Raw genomic sequence first — 20,862 nt, 5'->3', positions numbered from 1 at the left:
TATAATTAGTTCAAGTATTTAAAGGTACTCATATTATCAAGAAAGATTTTCCTGTTCCAAGTTGTCAGAGAACCAGGTTTGTATTTGTAAGGTGAGGGGTTTTTTGCTTTTTCAATTTTATTTATTGGTTTGGTTGGTTGTGTTTAGTTTGGTTTTGTTTTTTAACTATCATCACTTACTTTTTTTCAGTCTCTTACTGATTTCTGTTTTACCTTTCCCCACTGTTCTCCAGTTGACTCATTGCTCAAACTGGATAATACTGAGACCCAGGTGGAGTTGCAAGGTGTTGATCCAGGTACAGGGACCAAGAATAAACATGTAAAGGACAAAAATCAGCAAAACTATCAAGGTGGAGCATTTATATCGTACATAATTTAAAAAAAAAAAGGAAATTAAAAAACTTTAGTTTCTTCTCAGTTGTGCAAAATTGTAAATTGCTTCAGGTAATCATCTCCTTTGCTGTTATTTGTGGGTTTTAAAACTGGTTTTCTTAGCTGCTATGGATTAATTGCTCCAAGAATCCAAGTTGGTCTTTCAGGGTTGTGCTTTCAGAAGGGCTGCAGGGATTTATGAGTCTGGCTTCCTGTAAAAATAATGAGTTGTATGCCTGACTCTGATCTCTGTTGCTAATGTCCTCACTTCTGAACTCCTCTCTGAATTAAACGTTTGTTACTGCTTCTGCATCTAGTTCTGAACTATTGGAATGAAGCAACTGAATGATAGAATTTTGCTTATCTGAATTATTTGAAGGCATTCAAGTAGGCTGAAACCTAATGGAATAGTTTAATGAAAATGTAAATAGGCTTGGTGCTGTGTCTTCCATGTTTCTGCATCATCCATTAGTCTTTTTTGGGAGGGCTTGAATAACCTGAATAACACTGGAGAGTGCAGAGGATATGGCCAATTATGTAATCCTTTGGTGTGCAGAGTCCTGCTCAATGTGCACACCCTTTGGGGGTGTGGACCTGTGCACAAAGCTCATTAGTTCTCCTTTAATTAAAGGGCACTGTGTCGTTAAAAACTATAGCCAGTGCTTTGATCTGAAATATTTCTTCATTAATATCTGTTTTTATTTTCTCTGTTTGTTATCTGGAATGATGCATGGAATCAGGATTTCAGAGTTTGAGAGTTCACCCGGTGCTTGGGTTTTTTGCCATCTGTGTTACTGCAGCAGAAGTTAATGAATGAGGTGTTGCATTCCCTTATTGTGTCCTCTGGAATTCATACCTGGGCACTTTCTTGGAAGCATCTCCTTCCTTTGGAATGCCACACAAAATGAGTGGAGTGCAGCAAACATCCTCTGGCCTTGATCTCTGGTTTGAGTTGAAAGGGACCTTAAAACTCATCCCGTTCCACCCCTGCCATGGGCAGGGACCCCTTCCACTATCCCAGGTGGCTCCAAGCCCAACCTGGCCTCAGACATTCCAGGGAAGAGGCAGCCACAGCTTCTCTGGGCAGTGTTGATATCCCAGAATCACAGCTTCATTTTATTCCAGCTTTTAGGTAATATTTATTTTTATTCTCTTGTTCTTGGTCTTGGTGTTTCATACAGAGCTGTTCCATCTGAGTTTTTGTACTGATTTACAGCTTGAACCAGGGCATTCAAATTCTCCATGGAAACCAATCTGAAAGTATTACAACCTGTCTGAAAGATCAATGAATTGGCTCCCAAAAGGGGAGTTCTAATTCATAGTGATCTTTTGCAGAACTAATAGAAGGGGAAAATTTAATTTACTGGTAACTAGAAAATAGTCATTTTGCTAGCTACTTACACATACAGCCCTCAACATACACAGAACTATAAACATGGATTATATGTGGGAATATATGTCTTATTGGGCTGAATCTGAGGTGATTGCATTACTTAGAGATGGCAAAGTCACCTGAGGAATGTGATGTTCATATCAACTGTGTGCCAGTAAAACCTTTAACACCAAACACTTTAGTGGGGTTTGTTTAGAACACCTTTTAAAAAGAAGTTATTATAGCCTCCTTTTCAAATCTGACTATTTTGTTGATAATCTTTTTAAAATTCCACTGACTTTATGCTCCAATTGGTTTTGTATAGATTTTTAAAGTGGGGAGAAGAAGAATATTTAATTAGAAGCTTTAGGAGGAGCCATGTGAAGTCAGAGTCTCCTTTGCCTCATGTTTGAGGTTATCTTTGTGCCTGGAAAGGTCTGGGCTTGATCAGTGTCTGATTCAGGAGAGCATATGGCAAAAGGAATTTTCAGTCATTTGGGAAGAGGAAGTGGGTGTATTTTGAATGTTGTTTATTTGAAAGGTAATAAAGGGTTTGAAATACTTGATGTGCAAATTGAATTAATGGCAAATCACAGAAAGAGGTCAAAAGTCCCAAACTAATAATGTATAACTTGTAATTACCTACATTTTGATTCTGCTATTATAGAATTAAATTAATTCATTCTAGTGCTGTTAAGAACAGAATGTCAGATAAAGAAATATTAATATTCACACACAGGCCTCCTGTTTTTCAGAAATGCAAAATCATCATAACATTAGCAATGGAAATATCCAGAGTTCATTAAAAGAGGTGGATGAAGAGTTTTATTGCATGGGACACAAGGACATTGTCTCAGCCCCTGCACATTCAGGCTCCAAGTGCCTGCTTGCTCGCCGAGGGAGTGGAGCAAGAATAGATGCACTTGATGGCTGTGAAGCCACAGAGGATATAGAAGAATTGAAACATAGAGTTAAGATTATGCAGTCTGAGCTTGAAAAGTACAAAAAGTTCCTGCTGCAGCTGCAGAGCTCTGACCAGCTCTTGTTCAGTGGTGTTTTCAATGGAGTTGTGAGTGAAACAGCCCTGCCTGTGGGAGGGTTTGTCACACAAGTGCAAGATACAGCTATGGAAGGAGTCCAGACATCCTCTGGTGTCCGTCAGCTGGATTATGAGATCCACACCAAAAATAGGGATTCTGAGTCTTTGGAAGCACCTGATACATGGGCAGCACAGAACCTTGAGGAACTACTGTTGGCCAATGAGGCAGAACTTGACAAAGAGCAAGTTCTGAATATGCATCTTGATGAAGTGTATCCTCTTCAAAATAGTCTGAGAGCAACATCACCATCCAAGTGAGTAAAACTGCTGCTGTTTGAGGTTCCCTTTTGTACACAGCAATACCAGATAGCATAGGAAGGTGATATGAAGATAATTTTATTCACAAGTGTTGTTACAGTAAAGGCTAGATTTTGCTAACATTAACATAAAGGAACTGAAACGTTTTGTTAAAAGACCCCCTTAGTATAAAACTGATAAATTCATGTGAAGGATGTGAGAGGAGATAAATATAAAAAATAATGAATGAAATTTTATAGCATAAGCTTATAAGCTGGAAAATCATTTATGGGAGGCTGAAAAGTATCAGTCTTGGATTTTGTATGAGATTTGGGGGAGCATTTTGGCTACATATGTACAAATAGCAAACATACGATGGGGGATCAAAAGAGTGAGCCTTTTTTTAACATCCACTTGCCTTTTCTCCTTTTTAAATATTGATACTGTCCTGGGGGGCCTGTGGAATATCAGAAATTGTAACAAAGAAAGGCATTCAGCCTTGTGCCTTTCTTCCAAATTGAGTAGAAATATTTGGAGACATTGAGCAACTGCCAACATGGACTATTGTATATCTCTGAGTCTTACTGTTGTAAAATACAGTGGTGTTACAGACTCTATATAAATTTACATGCCTTGAAAATATACCTCATCCATTTTACAAAGGAAGATCTAACTGTAAATTAAGGAATGAGGCCCTGTGGAGCACCGTGAGGTTTTTATGGCCACTGTCTTGGACAACATCATGAGTCACAAGTGACAGACACCAAAATGAGTTACACATCTCTTCCTATACAAATGACAGTAAAAATGCTATAACAACCCACACCACCATAGATTTTGTTTGATTCCCTGCATCTTTTAACATCCTCTCTCCTTTTCTTCCCACTAATGGATGATTCTGGAGAAAGAACTCTACCTGTGGTACAGACAGTGGCAGTACAAAGGGGATGTCTGTATTTGCAAGTATAAATTCAATAAATAAATTCAATTGATCTGAGTTGAAATTTATATCCTGGCTTGTGGAGTACCGGAGTTTGGGCACCACAGTGGTTGTCATTGTCTCTTGCAGTACACATGCAGAGATGTGCAGAATTTTCAGACTGGGTGAAACCATCAGTTCAGAAAGTCCAATATTGTTTTAGCAGGAAATACATAAAGTTTCAGAGAAGGGACAGCTGTCTGCTTCCATGGGGAGTTAAGAAAACCACAAAACACCAAACTAAAAATAATCCCCAACCAGTCAGGAAAAATACATGTATTCTTGAAAATTCTTTACATGTATTCACTCTTACTTAGTTTAATTTGGCACCTCTGCTGCCATCCATGTTCTTTCCAAGCAGGCCATCAAGTCATCCCATTAGTTTTGGCCCATTTTATAAATGATGCAGCTAAGTGAAGGAGAATAATCCCTATATACCAAACTACACAGTCAGAGATAATACATCTCCCGTTGTGGCTGTTAAAAGCATTTTAAAAGCAAATTGAGCCACATAAAGTTATAGTTTAGGAATATAAGTCTAATTCCCTTTTAATTTGTATTTAAATGTCATTTATGGCCAGACAATTGCTTTACAGCTAATTTCATTTTCTCAGATACGATTCATTAGTTCATTCACAAGTTCGGGAACTGTCCTTCCAATGCCAACAAATCAAGGAGATCCGCTATGGCTGTGTCACCTACCATGAGCATCTCACCAGCCTGGTGAAGGCCTTTGAGGAGCTGCTCCAGGCCAGTGATGTTGATTACTATGTTGCTGAAGGCTTCCGTGAGCAACTGAACCAAAGTGTGCTGTTGTTTGAGAAACTGGAAATGAAATTCCTCTATGGTGAGCAGCAGTATTTTGTGCTTGTTGTCAGATAGATTAATGCCTTTGAAATGGGAAGGATTTTATGTACTTGGTGAAAGGGAAACCTTCCTTGCTGTTGGTTACTTTAAGATGGTTTATTGGGAGGAGTGTCATGGAAGGTAAAATTATTATGATTCAACAAGAATCGCAAAGAATCACAGAATTGGAAGGGACCTCTGGAGATCATCCAGTCCAAGCCCCTACCAAGGCAGGGTCACCTGGAGCAGGTGCCACAGGAACGTGTCCATGTGGGTTTGGAATGTCTCCCGAGAGGGAGATTCCACACCATCCCTAGGCACCTGTTCCACCCTCAACGTAAAGAAGTTTTTCCTCATGTTGAGGTGGAACTTCTTGTGTTTTAGTTTATGGCCATTACTCCTTGACTTTTGTAGCTGTACTCTTTATTGATGCCTGCTATTTGGGGTCATCTCAACACAAGCATATTTTAATTGTCCAAAATACAGTAGTTATATAAAAGTTTTGTTACAAGTGGCTTCAGGGTTTCCTGTTTCAGGGAATGGCCCAGCTGACTGTTGAAGACACCTGGGGACTTGAGTTAGTGCTGGGCCTGGCAGTGCTGGGGTAACAGTTGGACTCAATGATCTAAGATGTCTTTTCCAACTTAAATTACGCAATGATTTTCCTAATGGACCTGCATTGGGCTGCCTGCTAGTCTGGCTGGTGGAGAAATGTACACTGCCTTTCGTAAGAGAGGTAAAATACAACCATGTTTTGGAAAATGAGCATCACAATTGACATTTGTCACTTGAAGGAAGAGTATTACCTGCATATTGCTTTCTATAGTTTAAAGAAAGTTAGCAGGAAAGTGATAGAAAAGGGATGCTGTTGCAAGTAACAGCAAGAAAGACCTTTTCCTGGCATCACAAGTGTTGCTCTTGCTGACCCAAACAACCAGCAATCCTTCACAGATGTCAGCTGCAGGGGTGACATCTCCAGCAAAATACTTGAGGTGCCTGAGATAGGAACCTGACCCTCACATCCTCCTGGAATTGGCTCTGGGAGCTACCTTAGTTCAGCCCCATTTGGGGCCCAGTCATAGCTTGATCTGTGTTCTGCCTTTCATTACAGATCGTGGCAGGATGTTGCAGTTTTGATTGCTCATATAAAGCAGCTGTATATGAGAAGAAGGTATTACAGCCTTGTGTCATAGCAGGGTAGTAAAAGATTGAGTGTGTTCAACAATTTCGGTGGCTACAGAGATTCCTTGAATTGCAAATGGGAAGACTGTAGTGAATAAACATTAAATGCCTTTAAACCAACAGATGGTATCCTGTATACTATGAAAAGTCACTGACAACTGAGACAATTCAATATATCTAACACAATGGTATTGCATTGAATCGCACATTAAAGTAAAATGATGTTTGTAGGGTTGTAAAGAATATCCAGTCTACTAAGAATTGACTGTAAAGAAGCATGAACAGCTGTCTCTCTACATTTCCATCCTGACCTTCAGTTCATTCCCCTGAAATTTCAGCTGTGCAACTCTTCCCTGCCACTTTTGCTTAATTGCACAAAAATTTTAAAATCTGGGGAGCGAAGGTGACACCACAAAACTCTTGTTTTCTTATTCAAATTAGTGTCTGAGTCCAGATCTCTTGCACTGAATTGTGTCTGTGCTCACACGCAATTCCACAGAGAATGTTGCAGACAAAATCCTGTGTGTGCTCCTTCATTAAGGATAACTGGTTAACCTGACTCCAAAACAAGCACAAAAAATCCAAGTGCAATGGAATTGTTTCTATATAAATGTTATTGGAGAAGTAACATCATGTGCCTGTAATCCTTTTGCCATATAGCGCAATTATTTCAAATTGGTATGCTAATTAAAACACCAAGGCTGTAAAATCTGGCACCTGTGGTCCCTGATAATTTTTTTTTGTGAGTTCCAGAGCAAGCTATTGCTTTGTTGCTGGGCTATAAATAGTTCTGCCATGTACAGCATTTGACACTAATACAAAGTGTGTTAGTATCTGTTGATTTCTCTAATTTCTCATTAATTTAGCACTCTGTATTTAAATAGAGTAAGATGGAGGAGAAAAATTGTAATTCTCAGTACGTGTTTTTAATCAGCTGTTTCTGCTTTGCAGGAGAATCAATAGGTACAGAAGTCACTATACTTTATGAATTAGCTCAAAGGTAAGAGTACAACTGAATGTGTAGCAAAAATATGGTTGTTTCATAAGTTGATAAGGATACTCCATGTTTTGTAGCATGTTTCGCTGTTTGGCAGGGCTTTGCTTATTAATACCCATTTTGTTAATAAAATACTGTATTAGTTTGAAAACAAACCAGTGGGAGGCACCAAGTCAGAATAACAATTTAAGAGGGAAATTAAAAAAATTAAAAGCAGAAACCACTGATTTAAACTGACAGTCAGGATACAGCCTGACACCCTGTAGGTCAGGGTGGTGGTAGCAGTCCGATAAAAGGGTGGCTGCAGTCCTCCTGAAGTGCTGGATGTGGTTCTGTTGAAGCGGTGATCCTGCAGAAAGGGGCTGCTCTTCCTCAGAAGGTCCAGTGGTGGCTGTGTAGCTCCTGTCCTCTGGAAATCCAGTGGAAAGGGTGTCTGTGGTGTTGGGAATCTCAGATTATATCCAGGATGGGATGCTTGGTTCCTCCCTCTGGGTGGAGCATCTCACAATGGGATGATGAGTGATGAGGCCGGGCGTTGATGGGCTCAGTAACAGAAGATGGTCCGGAGGGAGTTATCTGTGAGTCATGGGCAGAGCATTGATGGGCCATTAACAGAAGATAGTCCGGGGGGAGGAGGCAAGGGAACACTGCCCCACCTGATTTCAACAGCTCATGAGGATGGGAATAGAATACACTGCAACCCAGGACAAATACCCATTGAAAACAGACTGAGGCTTTTTTCCCCACTTCTCACCAAGCAGGTGAGATACTGAAGGAGAAACATTGTGCTACCAGGATTGTTCCTTTCATGAACAAACAAAACATGTCCATAACCCACTGTGGTGCATGCTCAGACATTATCCTGGTGCAGCTGCCAGGGTGTACAGTCCCACCCCGTGTGTCCCCATGGCCTTTTGGGCTGGCTCAGGGTCACTGAAGTGCAGCACTGCTGAAGTTTATTCTCAGAGCACCCTGAAGCTGAAGGTGAAGATAGCAGGTGCTGTTGTGCTGCGTATGTTGGTTTTATGCCAGTTTGGGATTCTTCTGTGCTACAGAAATCCTCAGTACCTTGAATCCTGTCCAAGACAGCTTGAGGTCCCCTGAACACAAAGGTGACTGCCTGGTGCTAGAAAATACAAAGTAGGCTGGAGGGCCACTGATTACTCCTGCTGACTTCAGTGAGCTCTGAATTTCAGTCTTGATGCAACCTCTGATGTGTAGTAGTTTCTCATGCCCTGTCACATAAATTTACCTGTAAATTGGTGTAAATTTGCCACCCTCTGTTCACACTTTCCAAAGTCATAAAATAACTTTTAAACCATTTTGTTTGGCACAAAAGGGATAATGAGAAGAATGCCACCATGTACCAGCGTCTTCAGGGTGAATCACCTGTGCCGTCTGTTGTTCATAGCTCGTCTGACTTTGATTTGTCAGAGAAGTCTCCTCTTGGCTCACCTGAGCACAGGCATGACCTGGAAGGCCAGCACAGCACACTGCCACTTCTGCCAAGCAAGTTTCCTCCAGGTAATATTTTTCCCACTGAAGAATTTGGATATTGGGATAAGCTGTAAATAACACACAAGGGAGCTAATTAAGAAATAATGAAGAATGTTTGTCTGCCTCAGCTTTCCAGTTCCTCACATAATCATTGCAATTTCAGTGATAAGGCACACAGAGATGGCAACCATCTGAACTACCCTGTTTGAGGCAATATAAAGTGTGTTAGTTTGTGTCCTTGTTGTTTTAGGCTACCAGCTTTTGCAGTGCTCCAGACACTCTTTAAATAGACAACTTATAAGGTGAAAATAGACAATTGTCAAGAGATTATTATGTGGAAAAGGAAAGATTTTCCAATTTTATAGAAGCCAGTGTTGTGTTTCCTTGAGAATTGTTAAGTGCTGCATAATTAATAAGTGGTGTCGTGTTTGACCTGGATAGTTCCACTAAAAACAAGTGATGCTTGCAGTACTTTATCGGGAGCAATGAAAATTTAATAGCTGAGCTGGCACATCCTGTTCAGGGAGAAATACTGCAGAGTAAACCAGGAGTGTGTGACATGGATAAACTGACACATCACACAGTGACAGGTAGAACAGATCGGCTCCTGAGGAAGGATGAAACTTGCAGCCAATGAAAGAAAAACGGTAGAATGGCAAAGCAAGAAGGAAAAGGTATAATATTGAAACTTGCTACAACAGGTTTATTTATTGTGGAGTGTGTTGTGTAAGTCAAAGTCAAATTTCTCTGGAGTTACTGTGGGAGCTTCCTATTGTTGTAAGGAAAAATGCTTGCTGGTGGTTTGTCGAGCCGGAATGTGGAGCTGCATTGCAGAACTTTGGATTCTTTCCTCAGTACAGGGAATGTTTAAGCAGATAAAATTGTTATCTATTCCACTTTTGTAGGAAGAAGAAATTTGAAGAGACTTAAAACTCAGGACCATTGTTTAAGTTAGAATGTAGAGTAGGAGTTGTCACTGAATGCATGGTTTGAGTACTGTACAGGAAGAGAGTGTTGTGGAGTCAGGTATTTAATAGCTGCCATTTTTAACAGCTCTGTGTCATCTTTTAGGATTAACACTCATTAGATTTGACAAGAGGACATAGTGTAAAAGAACACAATCATCTGCTCTAAATAAGAAGTGGTCTCTTGCTTTATTTAGAGTTATTAATGGAGCATCTGCAAGAAATTAGAATCCTGAGACAGCGTTTAGAATACTCAATAAAAACTAATGAGAGACTGAGGAAGCAGCTTGAGAGACAAGTTACAGACAAGGAACTAGATCAAGGTAAGAATTCATTTAATGAGAAACTGGATCCATCTTTCCTGCTGAGAGCCCGAGGGATCACATGCCACTGGAAAGGTTTTGTTTGCTTTTTTGAATAACCTCACCTCTTCCAGTTGGTAAATGATGTGCCTTTCTCTGAGTCCTGCTCCATCTTGAACTCTGTCAGAGACACAGCTTTCCCACACTGCTGTGGAGTGGCATAAAGGCAGAGTCCATTGCTGGAATTGTACCCAGTGCTGAGCACAAATCTTTCATGGGATACATGTGCAGCACAGAGCCTCAAATCTGCACTTGCACAGATTGCTCAGAGAACAGGACTGTCAGGTAGTTTTATGACATTTGATGATCTCGTGGTTGAATTTCTTACAGAGAATTGAAAGACCCTTCTAGTTCTGTTACCAGTAAACAGTCTGCTTTTTTTTCCATTTTTTTTCTAGTGCCTTTGGGCTATCATTATTATTGGAATGTTCCTGTATTTTAGGATGTCACCCTCTTTGAATTGTCTGCCATGTCCAACCAGGGTCAGTTGCTGGAGAGGAAGCCCATTTTATCAATATGATTGCAGTGGGGCCCAGTATGAATGAAGAAGGAAGTGCTTTGCTCTAAATTATGCTGCTGTTGATCCAAAGTAGGAATTGTGTGGAATTAGCTTTCCTGCACCTGCTCTGTGTATCCTTAGGGTGGTCAGTACAGCACTGCTAACAGGACTGTTGGAGATGCCTTTTCTGGAATTCTGTGACTGCTTTAAAGCCAGCTTGTGTTCACACACAGGGACAAAATATCTGTGAGACAGAGCTGAGGCCATGGTGTCCAGCCTGTCATTGATTTCTGGGATAAATGTGTCCCACACAAAATGCCATGGTGAGTTTTTAACGAGAAATACACAACAACAACTGATGGAAAATTTAGCATAGAGTTGGTTTTTATTCCAAACTCTAATATAAAGCAGTGGATGAAAACCACTAAAAATAGTTATGCAGGTTTGGAGTCACTGCTCTCTGTTGCTGGTGTTCAGCATGTCTGAAAGCCAAATTCTGAGGCAGATTTAAAACTTTTCACAAGTAGGCAACTTTCACTAAAGATGCTTTTGGAGCACCTTTTGAAGCACCCCATCCCTGTATTTTCCTACACTTTGCTTCACTCTCCTTCCCACCTTTTCCCCCATAGGACAATTGATTAATATACAATATTACTCATTCTGGAAGCAAGTAATAAATACAGACATACTTTCCTTTTCCTCAATTTTACTGGTATTGACATTAGATTCATTATGTTTTACGTCATCCCCATGATCCATTTCTGTTGTTGTTTAAATGGAGGCAACCTGCACATGGCAGTTTGCTTTCAGGGATAATTTACAGTGATGGAAAGGTGGATAAAAAGCATCCATTTCATTCATGAAGTATTTACACTGCTGGAAAGGCATTCTGTGTTCATGAAATAACCACACTGAAACACTTCCAACTCCTTTACAGCTTCATAAAGATTCTGGCAAGGGCATCCATTAATGCAGTGAAAGTAAATTTTCTTTATAAACTGTCTTACGCCTTCCATCTGTCTTCTTGTTGCCTTAGCACGTCTACCAGTGCGTGCAGGAGAAATTTGGAAAAGTAAAGGAAAAAAGCAACTGCTGTTAGAACAGCTCCTTTTTGTTGCTGTGTTCTTTCAGTTCTTGTTGCTCTCTGTATCAAAGATCTCTTTCATGCTATCAGATATGCACATGCTCTCTTGCTAGTGATGCTCCTTTTTCCTGATAGATGACCTTTCTTTGACTTACAGTGTGAAAAGAAATTCCTAAGTGAAGCTGAGAGGATTCACAAGGGCACATTGGAATGGCCTTAAGCTGAAGGAGGGCAGGTTAAGATTGGATATCAGGAAGAAATTGTTCCGTATGAGGGTGGTAAGGCTCTGGCAAAGGGTGCCCAGAGAAGCTGTGGCTGCCCCTGGATCCCTGGAAGTGTCCAAGGCCAGGTTGGACAGGGCTTGGAGCAACCTGGGATAGTGGAAAGTGTCCCTGCCCATGGCAGGAGATTGGAACTAATTGAACCTTTAAGGTCCCTTCCAACCCAAACCATTCTGTGACTTGAATTCAACATTTTTGCTTTTAACTGGATGTCCTTAGTTTGTTTTCCTTTAAAACACAAGGCCACATTGTAACATACTTAATTGTTGATGGCAGCCTGCTAAATTCATGATACTGAATTGTTTGTTCAACAAAAGTTATTGCATAGATTTATTCTTGTCTGATAAATATTGTATGGATGTATATACACACATCTGCCTACTGTTTCTGCCATGTTATTTTTAATATTTAGATTCTTTAAGTATTTAAATGCCTCTGGGCTTCCAGTATCCTATGAATGACTCAATGCTGGTAATGACTACATCACTCCTGTAGAGCTGAGGCTTGCAGTGCAAGTAGAACTAAAATAATTGCTTCAATCATTTCAAATGTTAGGCTTCAAAATAAAATCAAAGGTTTAATTTTGAGTGTCCTAGGTTTCAAATGTTATTAACAGCAGTTAACATTAAAAGGGGGTTTGTTTGCTCTTTTTAACCCACAAGTAGCTGTTGTTTCTACTCAGACTTCTCTTGAGCTTTTGAGTGCCTTTATTTTGCTTTGCCTGGGAGTGAATATTTCCTTCCTCATTGCTGTGATTTTCAATAGTGCCTTTCTTTCAGTCAGGGTTTCCTTTGAAACCTTCAAGGTATGTTTCCTTAGCATGCACTTTTTCAGAACAAAACAGAATGAAAACTCAAGTGTATTGCAGCTGTGGGCCTTGATGCTCCACTTCCCTCTGGTTAGATAGACCTTTGCCTCTATGGAGAGAGTAATTGATGTCAGCAGGGCTCTGCACAGAAGTAGTAGTCTCAATAGTGGGTCAAATTGTGGGATTGTGGCCCTATTACCACTGGCTCTGCATTATCCCTTATTATGTATGATAACTAATAGTTATATTCTAAAGCCTTTCAGTAGAACTGGGATAGCATAACTTTTCAAATAGGATAAAGTTGGGTGATGGGCAATAAATTAAATTAGAATCAAGATGAGACCATCAAGCCTTGCCACTTCAACTTGGATTGCTTTGTTACAGTCTGAAAGGAGAGAGCCTTTTGAGTTCACATAGCTGCCTCAACTCTTTAACATATAGATAGTAAAATGCCATTAGTGCCAGGCTTCAAGAGCCTTTGAGTCTTTCAGCAGTGACAAGAGGTTTGTATCATGGCACAGTACATCCCAGTTAGGTAGTGTTAGTAAAAGCTTCAATTGGGATTACAATAAAATGAGATTACTCAGAGGAAGTGCAGCACATCAAATTGAATTGAACTGCCAGAGCTGAAAGGCATCCTCCTCATACATTCAGCTAATTTTTTTTGCCAGCTGGTTATTTCTCTATTAACCAAATAGTTGACACTCATGTACTTATCTCAGGCTTTAAGCGTGGGAGATACTGGGATAACCAATCAGCTGAAAAATACTTTTAATTCTGGTTGGTCCTGAAGTGTTTTACTGACTATGAGAAGGTTACAAAGGGCAATAACAATTACTTGACTTGCATTTCAGAGGCAGCACCTTGAGCGTGGGATGTGGCACTTTCTAGGCTGTGCTGCACCAGTGCACATCACTGGGGGATGACTAGCACGAATACAATGCATTGAGGATTGCCTGGGCTGGCATTTAGCTTGCTGGATACAGGATTTAATACTTAGATTCACTTGACTAGTGCAGTAAGATCCTCAGAGCAGGATTCATCACCCTTATGTTTGTCAGAGTCAGACATTTAATTCGTGCCAGTTACCCAGAGCTTCTTGTGGAGGTACTGGAGGGAAATTCAGCTCTTAGAGGACAGAGGATCTCATCCTCAGAGATGTGAGGACAGGAGACACGGGGTGAGTTGAGCTTTGGAGGGGCCTGTTCCTCCCCATGGCTGCTGATGGTTGATCAAGACTGGCTCAGTTACTCAATTTTAGAAATGCAGATTTAAGAGGGATAAATTTTCATCCCTGTGATCATAAATGGGTTCGGAGTTTGTAATCTGAGGCCAAGACAGTGACTCTAGCCTTATGCTCTTGCCTGTGTGGTAACAGATCTATCACCAGACTATTTACAAGCCTCCCTGCATTAACCCCTGTGGATTAGCTGGTAGAATCTCATTGTTCTCTCACTAAATACAATGGAGTATGAGCAGTGCAAGACTAAAATACATGGTAAACCCTCTGTAGTGGTTTGGTTCAAAATACTCGTTACTGTTTACCTTCTGTGAGATAAGAACTAGGAGGAACGCAAAGCAGGCACCAAACTTGAAAGAATATAAAGAAGTTTATTAACAGACCTAAAAAAAGAAAAAAAAAAATTCATACCACACCTTCAGAGCTCTCCTCCTCCCCCCACCTTTCTCCCTTCTCCCACTGACAATGTAAAAAGACAACCCTTGAGATGTTCAGTCTGTTTACCACTTCCATAATAACCTTGTTCAGTCCATTTAGGAAGAGGAGTCTCTCTTGCCCATGCTATGGAGAAATTATCACGAGCCAGCCGCCCAGGTTGGTTCTCTGCTCGCATGTGAGTCCCTTCCCCCGACTTGCAGCTTTTCCCACAACTGCTTTCAAGGGTCCACTCTTGAATTACTGGGGTACAATTTTAAGGTTGAGCCGTTCAGAAACAAAAGTTCTCTTCACCCATCTCTGGGAGCGTTTCATCTCTAAGAACAGAGGCCCTTCTCCTTCCCTGGGAGCAAAGGGTCCTCCTTATCTTCATCTCTAGGACTATCTCTGGGAGCATCTCTAGGAACTGAGGTCTTCTCCTTTTCCATTTGGAGCAAAAGTCCTCATCGCTTCCATCTCTCCCTGTTCAAACTTCTCATGAAATTACAGCTGCGTCAGCATCTGCCTATCTCAGCGCAGGTGCTTTTGCTCACGAGTTGAACGCTCCACCCCCCGTATCTTCATGAAATTACAACGGGTACTCTGATACATCATAGCCTTACAACAGAATTTCAGCTTTAAGCATCTCCTCTTTCTTCTCCCTCAGGTTTTCAGCTCTTCACAGCACTAAAAGGGTTAATCTCACCCAGGCCTTGCAGCTGGAATGTGGCTTATCGCTGTTGCTCACATGATCTTTGCCGGACAGCAGGGCAGCTTCAGCTGAATCTTGGCCGCACTGGAGAGGGGGAGCTGGGCTGCTCCAGCTGCCCAGAGCAGGGCTGTGGGGGGTTCCGTGAGTGGAACAGGGCCCATCGGCTCCAGGATGGCCGTGGTCCGGCCCGGCCTGGCCCGAGCAGGGCCTGGCCGGGCCCGCTGGCCCCCACACGGGGCCCGCAGCCACCTGTGCCAGCACTGGAAACGAGAGAGGGCTGTGGGGAGGGGTTGTCTATTCTTAAGTGTGGATCACAGAGGCGGTCACAATTTAAGTGGTTTAGAGAATTGTCTATATTCAAACTGGCCGCTGATAGGTTCTGTCAGGTCCCAGAGGAAGCTGTAAGCACCCCTTTGCGAGAACATCACTTCCGGGACTATGCTTGCTAACCCATGACACCCTCCTACAATTTTCTTCTCAAATCATAGCAATGTCACAAAATACTCCTGCGTTTTGTCCTGTTGGGATTTTAGCTGATAGGTAAAGACTGCCAGGGATAATTCTGCAATTTTAGTAATTGCCCAGCAATGAGAGGCACTTGTGCTGCACAGGGCTTTGGATTACTTGGCATTAACCTGAGCTGTCTTTTAGCCTGTACTGATAACCTTCAAAATATATAGGGGAGAAATAGCTTTTATAACATGTTTTTCTGCAATTTTAAAAATTGTTCTTGTCTGGAAAGTTTAATCTTTAATGACCTAGAGATGACTCATAAATCATCTTTCATGTGTATATTTATAGGTTCTGCAAACATTTTTATCCATGGCTCAGAGCAGCATAATTCCCTGACTTCTGAAATACATTTCCTGAGGAAGCAAAATCAAGTTCTGAATGCAATGCTAGCAAAAGGATCTAGAGGTAAAAACGTAAACTGTTCTTTACAGGAGTAGCCTGCAACTCATCCCAGATTGGAAAACAATAAAATATTCACAGTCCACTCGTTAAATTGACTTAGCCATTCTTCCCACCCCTGAAATTCCATGCTGAACCATGAGCATTCAAGCTGGGATTTGCAATAATGGAGTAGCAGCTGGTTTTTTCAGGTAGTGTCTGAAAAAGCTGATTTAGTTAAAAATCATAGCCTTAGTGGGTTGTGGGCATTGCAGATAGCTTGTGTTTTTTCTTGTTTCAGATAAGCAAAAGGAAAATGAAAAGTTAAGAGAATCTCTTTCTAAGAAGAATGCAATCATTGAGCATCTTCATGAGGACCATGAATGCATCAAGAAAGAAAATGAAAAGTTGCAAAAACAAATTTGCCAAAAGGAAGATGAAATCAGATACCTGACATGTCAAATTTACAGCAGTCGCAATGAACTAAACAGGTACTATCCACATTTAAACAGTCATTTAGAGAAGAAGTTGTCAGTGTGACAGGCACATGTGTAGCCATAGCCATTAACATTAATGAGGGGCATGGATATATTCAAAAGGCAAGGGAAGAATTATAGAGGGAAAGAGGAGTGGATTTTAGATTTTGAAAAAAAAAATCAGAATGTAACTCAGCTGTTTATTGGGACTTAACAGGTTGCAAACAGAAATTAATGTAAAGCAGCATCAGATCTCTGAGAATGAGAAGTTGCTGCAGTCACTGCGAACTGAGATCAAGGTTTATGAGAAGCTGGAAGAAGCAAGAAGGAAGGGGACAGGTATAAATGCACAATTGTCTCTGTACCCTTTGCGCCTCTTCCCTCTGAATGTGCTCTTGTCAAAGGCCAGTAGGGCTGAGTCACTGCAAAGAGAACTGACAACCTGCTGCTCAGATGCTTTTTTACCTGTGGTAACTGCAAGCCTGAGATGTGTCAGATGTTGACTAGACACCCCCAAGTTTCCTCTATCTTCTTAGCTAATCTAAAAACCAGAATTGAAGACTTAGTGGCTCAGGCTGGGTGAGTTTCCTGGGGATCTTAGATATTTACTTGTCATATAAAATCCTGCTGCTGCATCCTCACAGCAAGTAAGTAAGCTTCCTGCTTACTCAGGTAGCTTGTGCTTTCTCTTGGCTGGAGGTGAGGGGAGAGGCTTCTCCCTGGGGCTGGCAGAAGTGCTGGCACTGTTTCCTGAACGAGGTGTTTAATAATTTCCTGTCCGCTTTGCTGTCAGTAAATGTGAGAGGAGGACTGGAGCTCACCTGAGTTCTTCCTACCCCTTGGAAGGAAGCTGCACCACCACGGAGCTGTTGGTATGCTGAGGTGAAGGAGTGGAATGCTGTTCATTGCTGAAAAGCCCTTACCACATCCAGCAAATTTCCCACTGGAAGTTCTTAGAAAGTTCATTTTTTTTCTCCCTGCTGCTCCAAGTGTTGTGCCCTGCTGCCAGTGGTTTTCCTGCCTGGCTGCAGCAGAAGAGCCCTGTTGGCATGAGGCTTTAAGGCAGAGTTGGCTCAGGGGTGGAAGGGATTCTCCTTGCAGAACTCCTGATGTCATCAGAGAGTAGCAGCACCCTGAGCTGAGCCCCTTCCCACTGTCTGGAGAACACCCTGAACAGCTGGATTTCAGCAGGAAAGAATGCATGGAGTTGTTTGTGTACTGATCTCTTTCTGTGTGAACGCAAACACAGCCCTTGCTTTTCTCAGGTTCAGATTTGTTCCTCTGGTTGCCAGGTGATCACTATTTTCTTTTTCCCTCGGTGTATAAAATTAAACTCCCAGTTCTACTCCATCCCTCCTCCACACTCTGATGTTCCCCATTCCTTTTCCTTTCCCCAGACTGTGAATTACTGCACTTGACATTTTGTAAATCCTCTTCGTTCTCCTTTTATCTCATTTTTTGTCTTTTGGCATGAGACATAGTAGCTTTCATGGACAAAGCAGAAAACAATTTTCGGCTCTTTAAATCTTTCAAGGGTAGAAGCAATTAAGACATGCTTTTTTGTCAAACCATTATCTTAATGCTGTTTGTAGTTAATTCTTAATATTGAGGATAACACTGGCTATAACTTACTTGCTGAGCGTTCTAGTAGGTAATATTATTTTAATTGTTAAAGATGTTTGAATGTTTCTTTTGAAATTGTCTCAGATCCCAGATGTGATGCCTCAGAAGAATTCCGGAAAGATCAGAATAATCCACTTGATTTACATGAACTGTTGACTGAAATCCAGAGCCTGCGAGTGCAGCTGGAGAGGAGCATAGACACCAACAAATCTTTGCATGAAAAATTAGAAGAACAGCTTTCCAAAGGGAAGAGAGAGGAAGTGGGACCAGTGTCAGCTGTTAATAACAACTGTCTGTTCAAGCCAGGCTCTCAGCACTGTGCAGGAGTGGATGGTACTGTGCTCTGTGTGCTTTTGGGGTACTGGAGAACCTGTGCCTCGTTCTTTAAAGATGCTCTTACAGCATTAAACGACATCAGCTGGCCTCACATCCCTCTGCTGTTAGAGCTGGTGTGTGAAGTGCACACTGCACTGTCCTAGAGCCTCCAGCTGGTGCTTTCTTTGCATCCAAACAAAGCATTTGCAGAGTCTCTGGGATGGGAGGATGCCTGCAATAAATTGTCATAAATTTTGCTTACCTGGGAGGTTCTTTTTTCACTGCTGAGCTCTATAGTGTTTGCTAAGGGTGAGTGTGTATTACTCAAGAATGATCAATAAGTGCACTGAATGGGCTCGGGATAAATCAGTTCTCCCCTCTTTGCCCTTGAGGAATATTTTACCTTTATTTCAATCACTGTTAAGTGATGCTGTTTTAGCAAATGAAGGAAAGTGTAATGTTTACACCCAGGGTTAGGTTATTGTTCCAATATTTATGTACGTGGGATACAGAGGGCACAAGAATCTTCCTCCTTAAAGTGCTCTGCACAGTAACAGCTTTCCATACATCCAGATAAAATCATATGGACCAGAAAGACTCCTTGGAATGTCAGCAGCTGAATTTTTTAGATGTGCTTTTCTCATAGGTGCTTAGGGAATTTGGAAGTTCTGAAGGGGAGGAATGTAAAGATTATCTTCAGTCTGGTGCAGCTGTGAAAATGTCCTAACTCTTGTGGAGTTAATGGGAAGCTTACATTTGTTAATTAAAATATGTTCATCAGGATGTATTTTAGATTTTTTAACTATGGCTTGATTTTGGGAGATACCTAGATTTTGGATAGGTGCTCAAGTATAAAAGGAGGTAAATACTGGAAGATCCATGGCATGGTAAAATTAGCTGGTTTTCCCTGCTTCCAGAGTCCAAGTGTAGCATCAGCAATAAGAGGAACAGAAGAGCTGGGAGGGTCTGTTTTTAAAAGGCATGAAAACCTCTAATAATACAGCTTTCCTTCTCCCTTTTTATATGCAGAAAATCTCTGTAACTGCCCTGGTGCCAGGAGAAATATTTGTGAGCTGCAGAAGCAGCAGAACGGATGCTGCATTACAGTGGGGAAACCAGGTACACCCAGACTGGCTGTTTAAGAGAAGAAGAGTGTAAATCAATTTTTTGTTTTGATTTGTTTGTTTGAGGATAAAAAGATGACCCAATTTTTCTGTCCCAGGTACTCAGCCAGCCCCTAAGGATGATGTGGACAGTGCCTCCCTGTGCAGCAGCACCTCAGGCTCCAGCAGGACATGCACCCCACGCCTGGTGCCCGGCCATCGGATGTGGGCGGACAGGAACGGGCGGCATGTCCTGGGCCTCATCGAGGACTACGATGCCCTGAGGAAACAGATCTCAGAGGGGCAGCAGGTGCTGGCAGACATGGAGATTGCCCTCAGGGAGGTCACTGGGACCAAGCTGCAGGAGCCTGGAGTAAAGGTGAGTGCTGAAATCCTGTAAAGGAGGGTGGATTTTACCCAGGGGCACAAAATGTTGCAAAGGGAAGAATTGACTGAATAACTCAGGACACCTCAAGCTTGGCACAGTCATCATCTAGATGGACTCAGTGTGATTCTGAGTTAGTTCTTTCTAGTCCTTTAAGCAATCTCACTTTCAGTTTTGGCTTGAAATTAGGTAAAACTGCTTGATTTTGCTATGGAAATCAGTGTTGTGCTGGAAATGATAAAGAACCAAACAAAAGCAGCAGCAGAAAACCCCAGGTAAAAATCTAAAATGCTTCAGAGAGGGTTTAAATGAGGGGTTTGTAAAAGTAACCTAAGGATAAAAATAATTAAGATTTTCATATAATGAAGGCTTGAGATAAACCCAGGAAATGTAAGACAATTAAATGTGATACAGAGCTGATTAAGTTCTCCACTTAGTTGAATTCAGCCTTTTAGTAACACCAGGTTATAACTGTACATTAAAGACTGATGTATGCTGATGAGGCTTGTTTCATATTACATTCATATTTCAAGGAAGATTTTTTATATTTTTTCACTTCCTGGTTATCAGTTGAACATTTTAGCAATATCATAAGCCAGTCCAGAAACTCGAATATCTCATTAATGATCAAATACTGTCTTCTAGGACTCAGTGTATCATCCTTTCTTCATTCTCTGACAGTGTTAGCAACTCATGGTCCTCTTGTTGCAGTCTTAAGGATGCTTAAACCAATAAAATGTTTATTTTGTCTTGAGTAACATCAGTCCTTTTTGTCTAGAATAAGGAGACCTAGTTAGTGTTTACTTCTGCTAATTTTCTCTTATGTAGTATTAATTTTTGGACACAGTTAATGATGGCATATTTGGGGTGGTTTGAAAAGAAAAATTTGCCCACAAGCTTCAATTAGAAGGAAGGAACAATCTGTGCACGTCTGTGGCATTTAATAAGGAACTAAGAAACTTAAACCCCGACAGGAAGGGCTTGGATCAGGCATGGAAAACAGCAGCTAGTGGTAAAAATAATGAACTACTGGCATGGAGGGTGCTCAGAGATACTGGCTGGAGGCAATTTTAAGGATAGATTATGCCAATGTTTAAAAAATTCCATGTAATGCTTTCCTGCCT

At 41.3% G+C, this 20,862-nt stretch overlaps 1 protein-coding gene across 4 annotated transcripts in view; it reads left to right on the top strand.

The window, feature by feature from the left end:
• The window catches only part of CDK5RAP2 (CDK5 regulatory subunit associated protein 2), a 72,596-nt gene that overhangs the window by 44,046 nt on the left and 7,688 nt on the right, over nucleotides 1-20,862 (top strand). For 3 of the 4 annotated variants that reach the window (XM_042052365.1, XM_042052366.1, XM_042052368.1), the window contains 12 exons: nucleotides 233-349; nucleotides 2,499-3,096; nucleotides 4,673-4,905; nucleotides 7,038-7,086; nucleotides 8,423-8,607; nucleotides 9,743-9,868; nucleotides 15,747-15,863; nucleotides 16,138-16,327; nucleotides 16,530-16,651; nucleotides 18,020-18,268; nucleotides 19,280-19,369; nucleotides 19,473-19,732. In XM_042052365.1, coding sequence (XP_041908299.1) covers nucleotides 233-349; nucleotides 2,499-3,096; nucleotides 4,673-4,905; nucleotides 7,038-7,086; nucleotides 8,423-8,607; nucleotides 9,743-9,868; nucleotides 15,747-15,863; nucleotides 16,138-16,327; nucleotides 16,530-16,651; nucleotides 18,020-18,268; nucleotides 19,280-19,369; nucleotides 19,473-19,732 — 2,336 coding nt within the window. The remainder of the gene's footprint in view (nucleotides 1-232; nucleotides 350-2,498; nucleotides 3,097-4,672; nucleotides 4,906-7,037; nucleotides 7,087-8,422; nucleotides 8,608-9,742; nucleotides 9,869-15,746; nucleotides 15,864-16,137; nucleotides 16,328-16,529; nucleotides 16,652-18,019; nucleotides 18,269-19,279; nucleotides 19,370-19,472; nucleotides 19,733-20,862) is intronic. The other variant, XM_042052367.1, reaches the window with a different exon arrangement.

Source organism: Corvus kubaryi, unplaced genomic scaffold (genome assembly GCF_017639235.1).
Source record: "Corvus kubaryi isolate FWS band 111438036 unplaced genomic scaffold, C.kubaryi_AGA036_p1.0 78, whole genome shotgun sequence".
Taxonomy (NCBI): Eukaryota; Metazoa; Chordata; class Aves; order Passeriformes; family Corvidae; genus Corvus; species Corvus kubaryi.
Note: the sequence above shows the minus strand (reverse complement) of the source record. Positions and strands in the feature narration are given on the sequence as shown.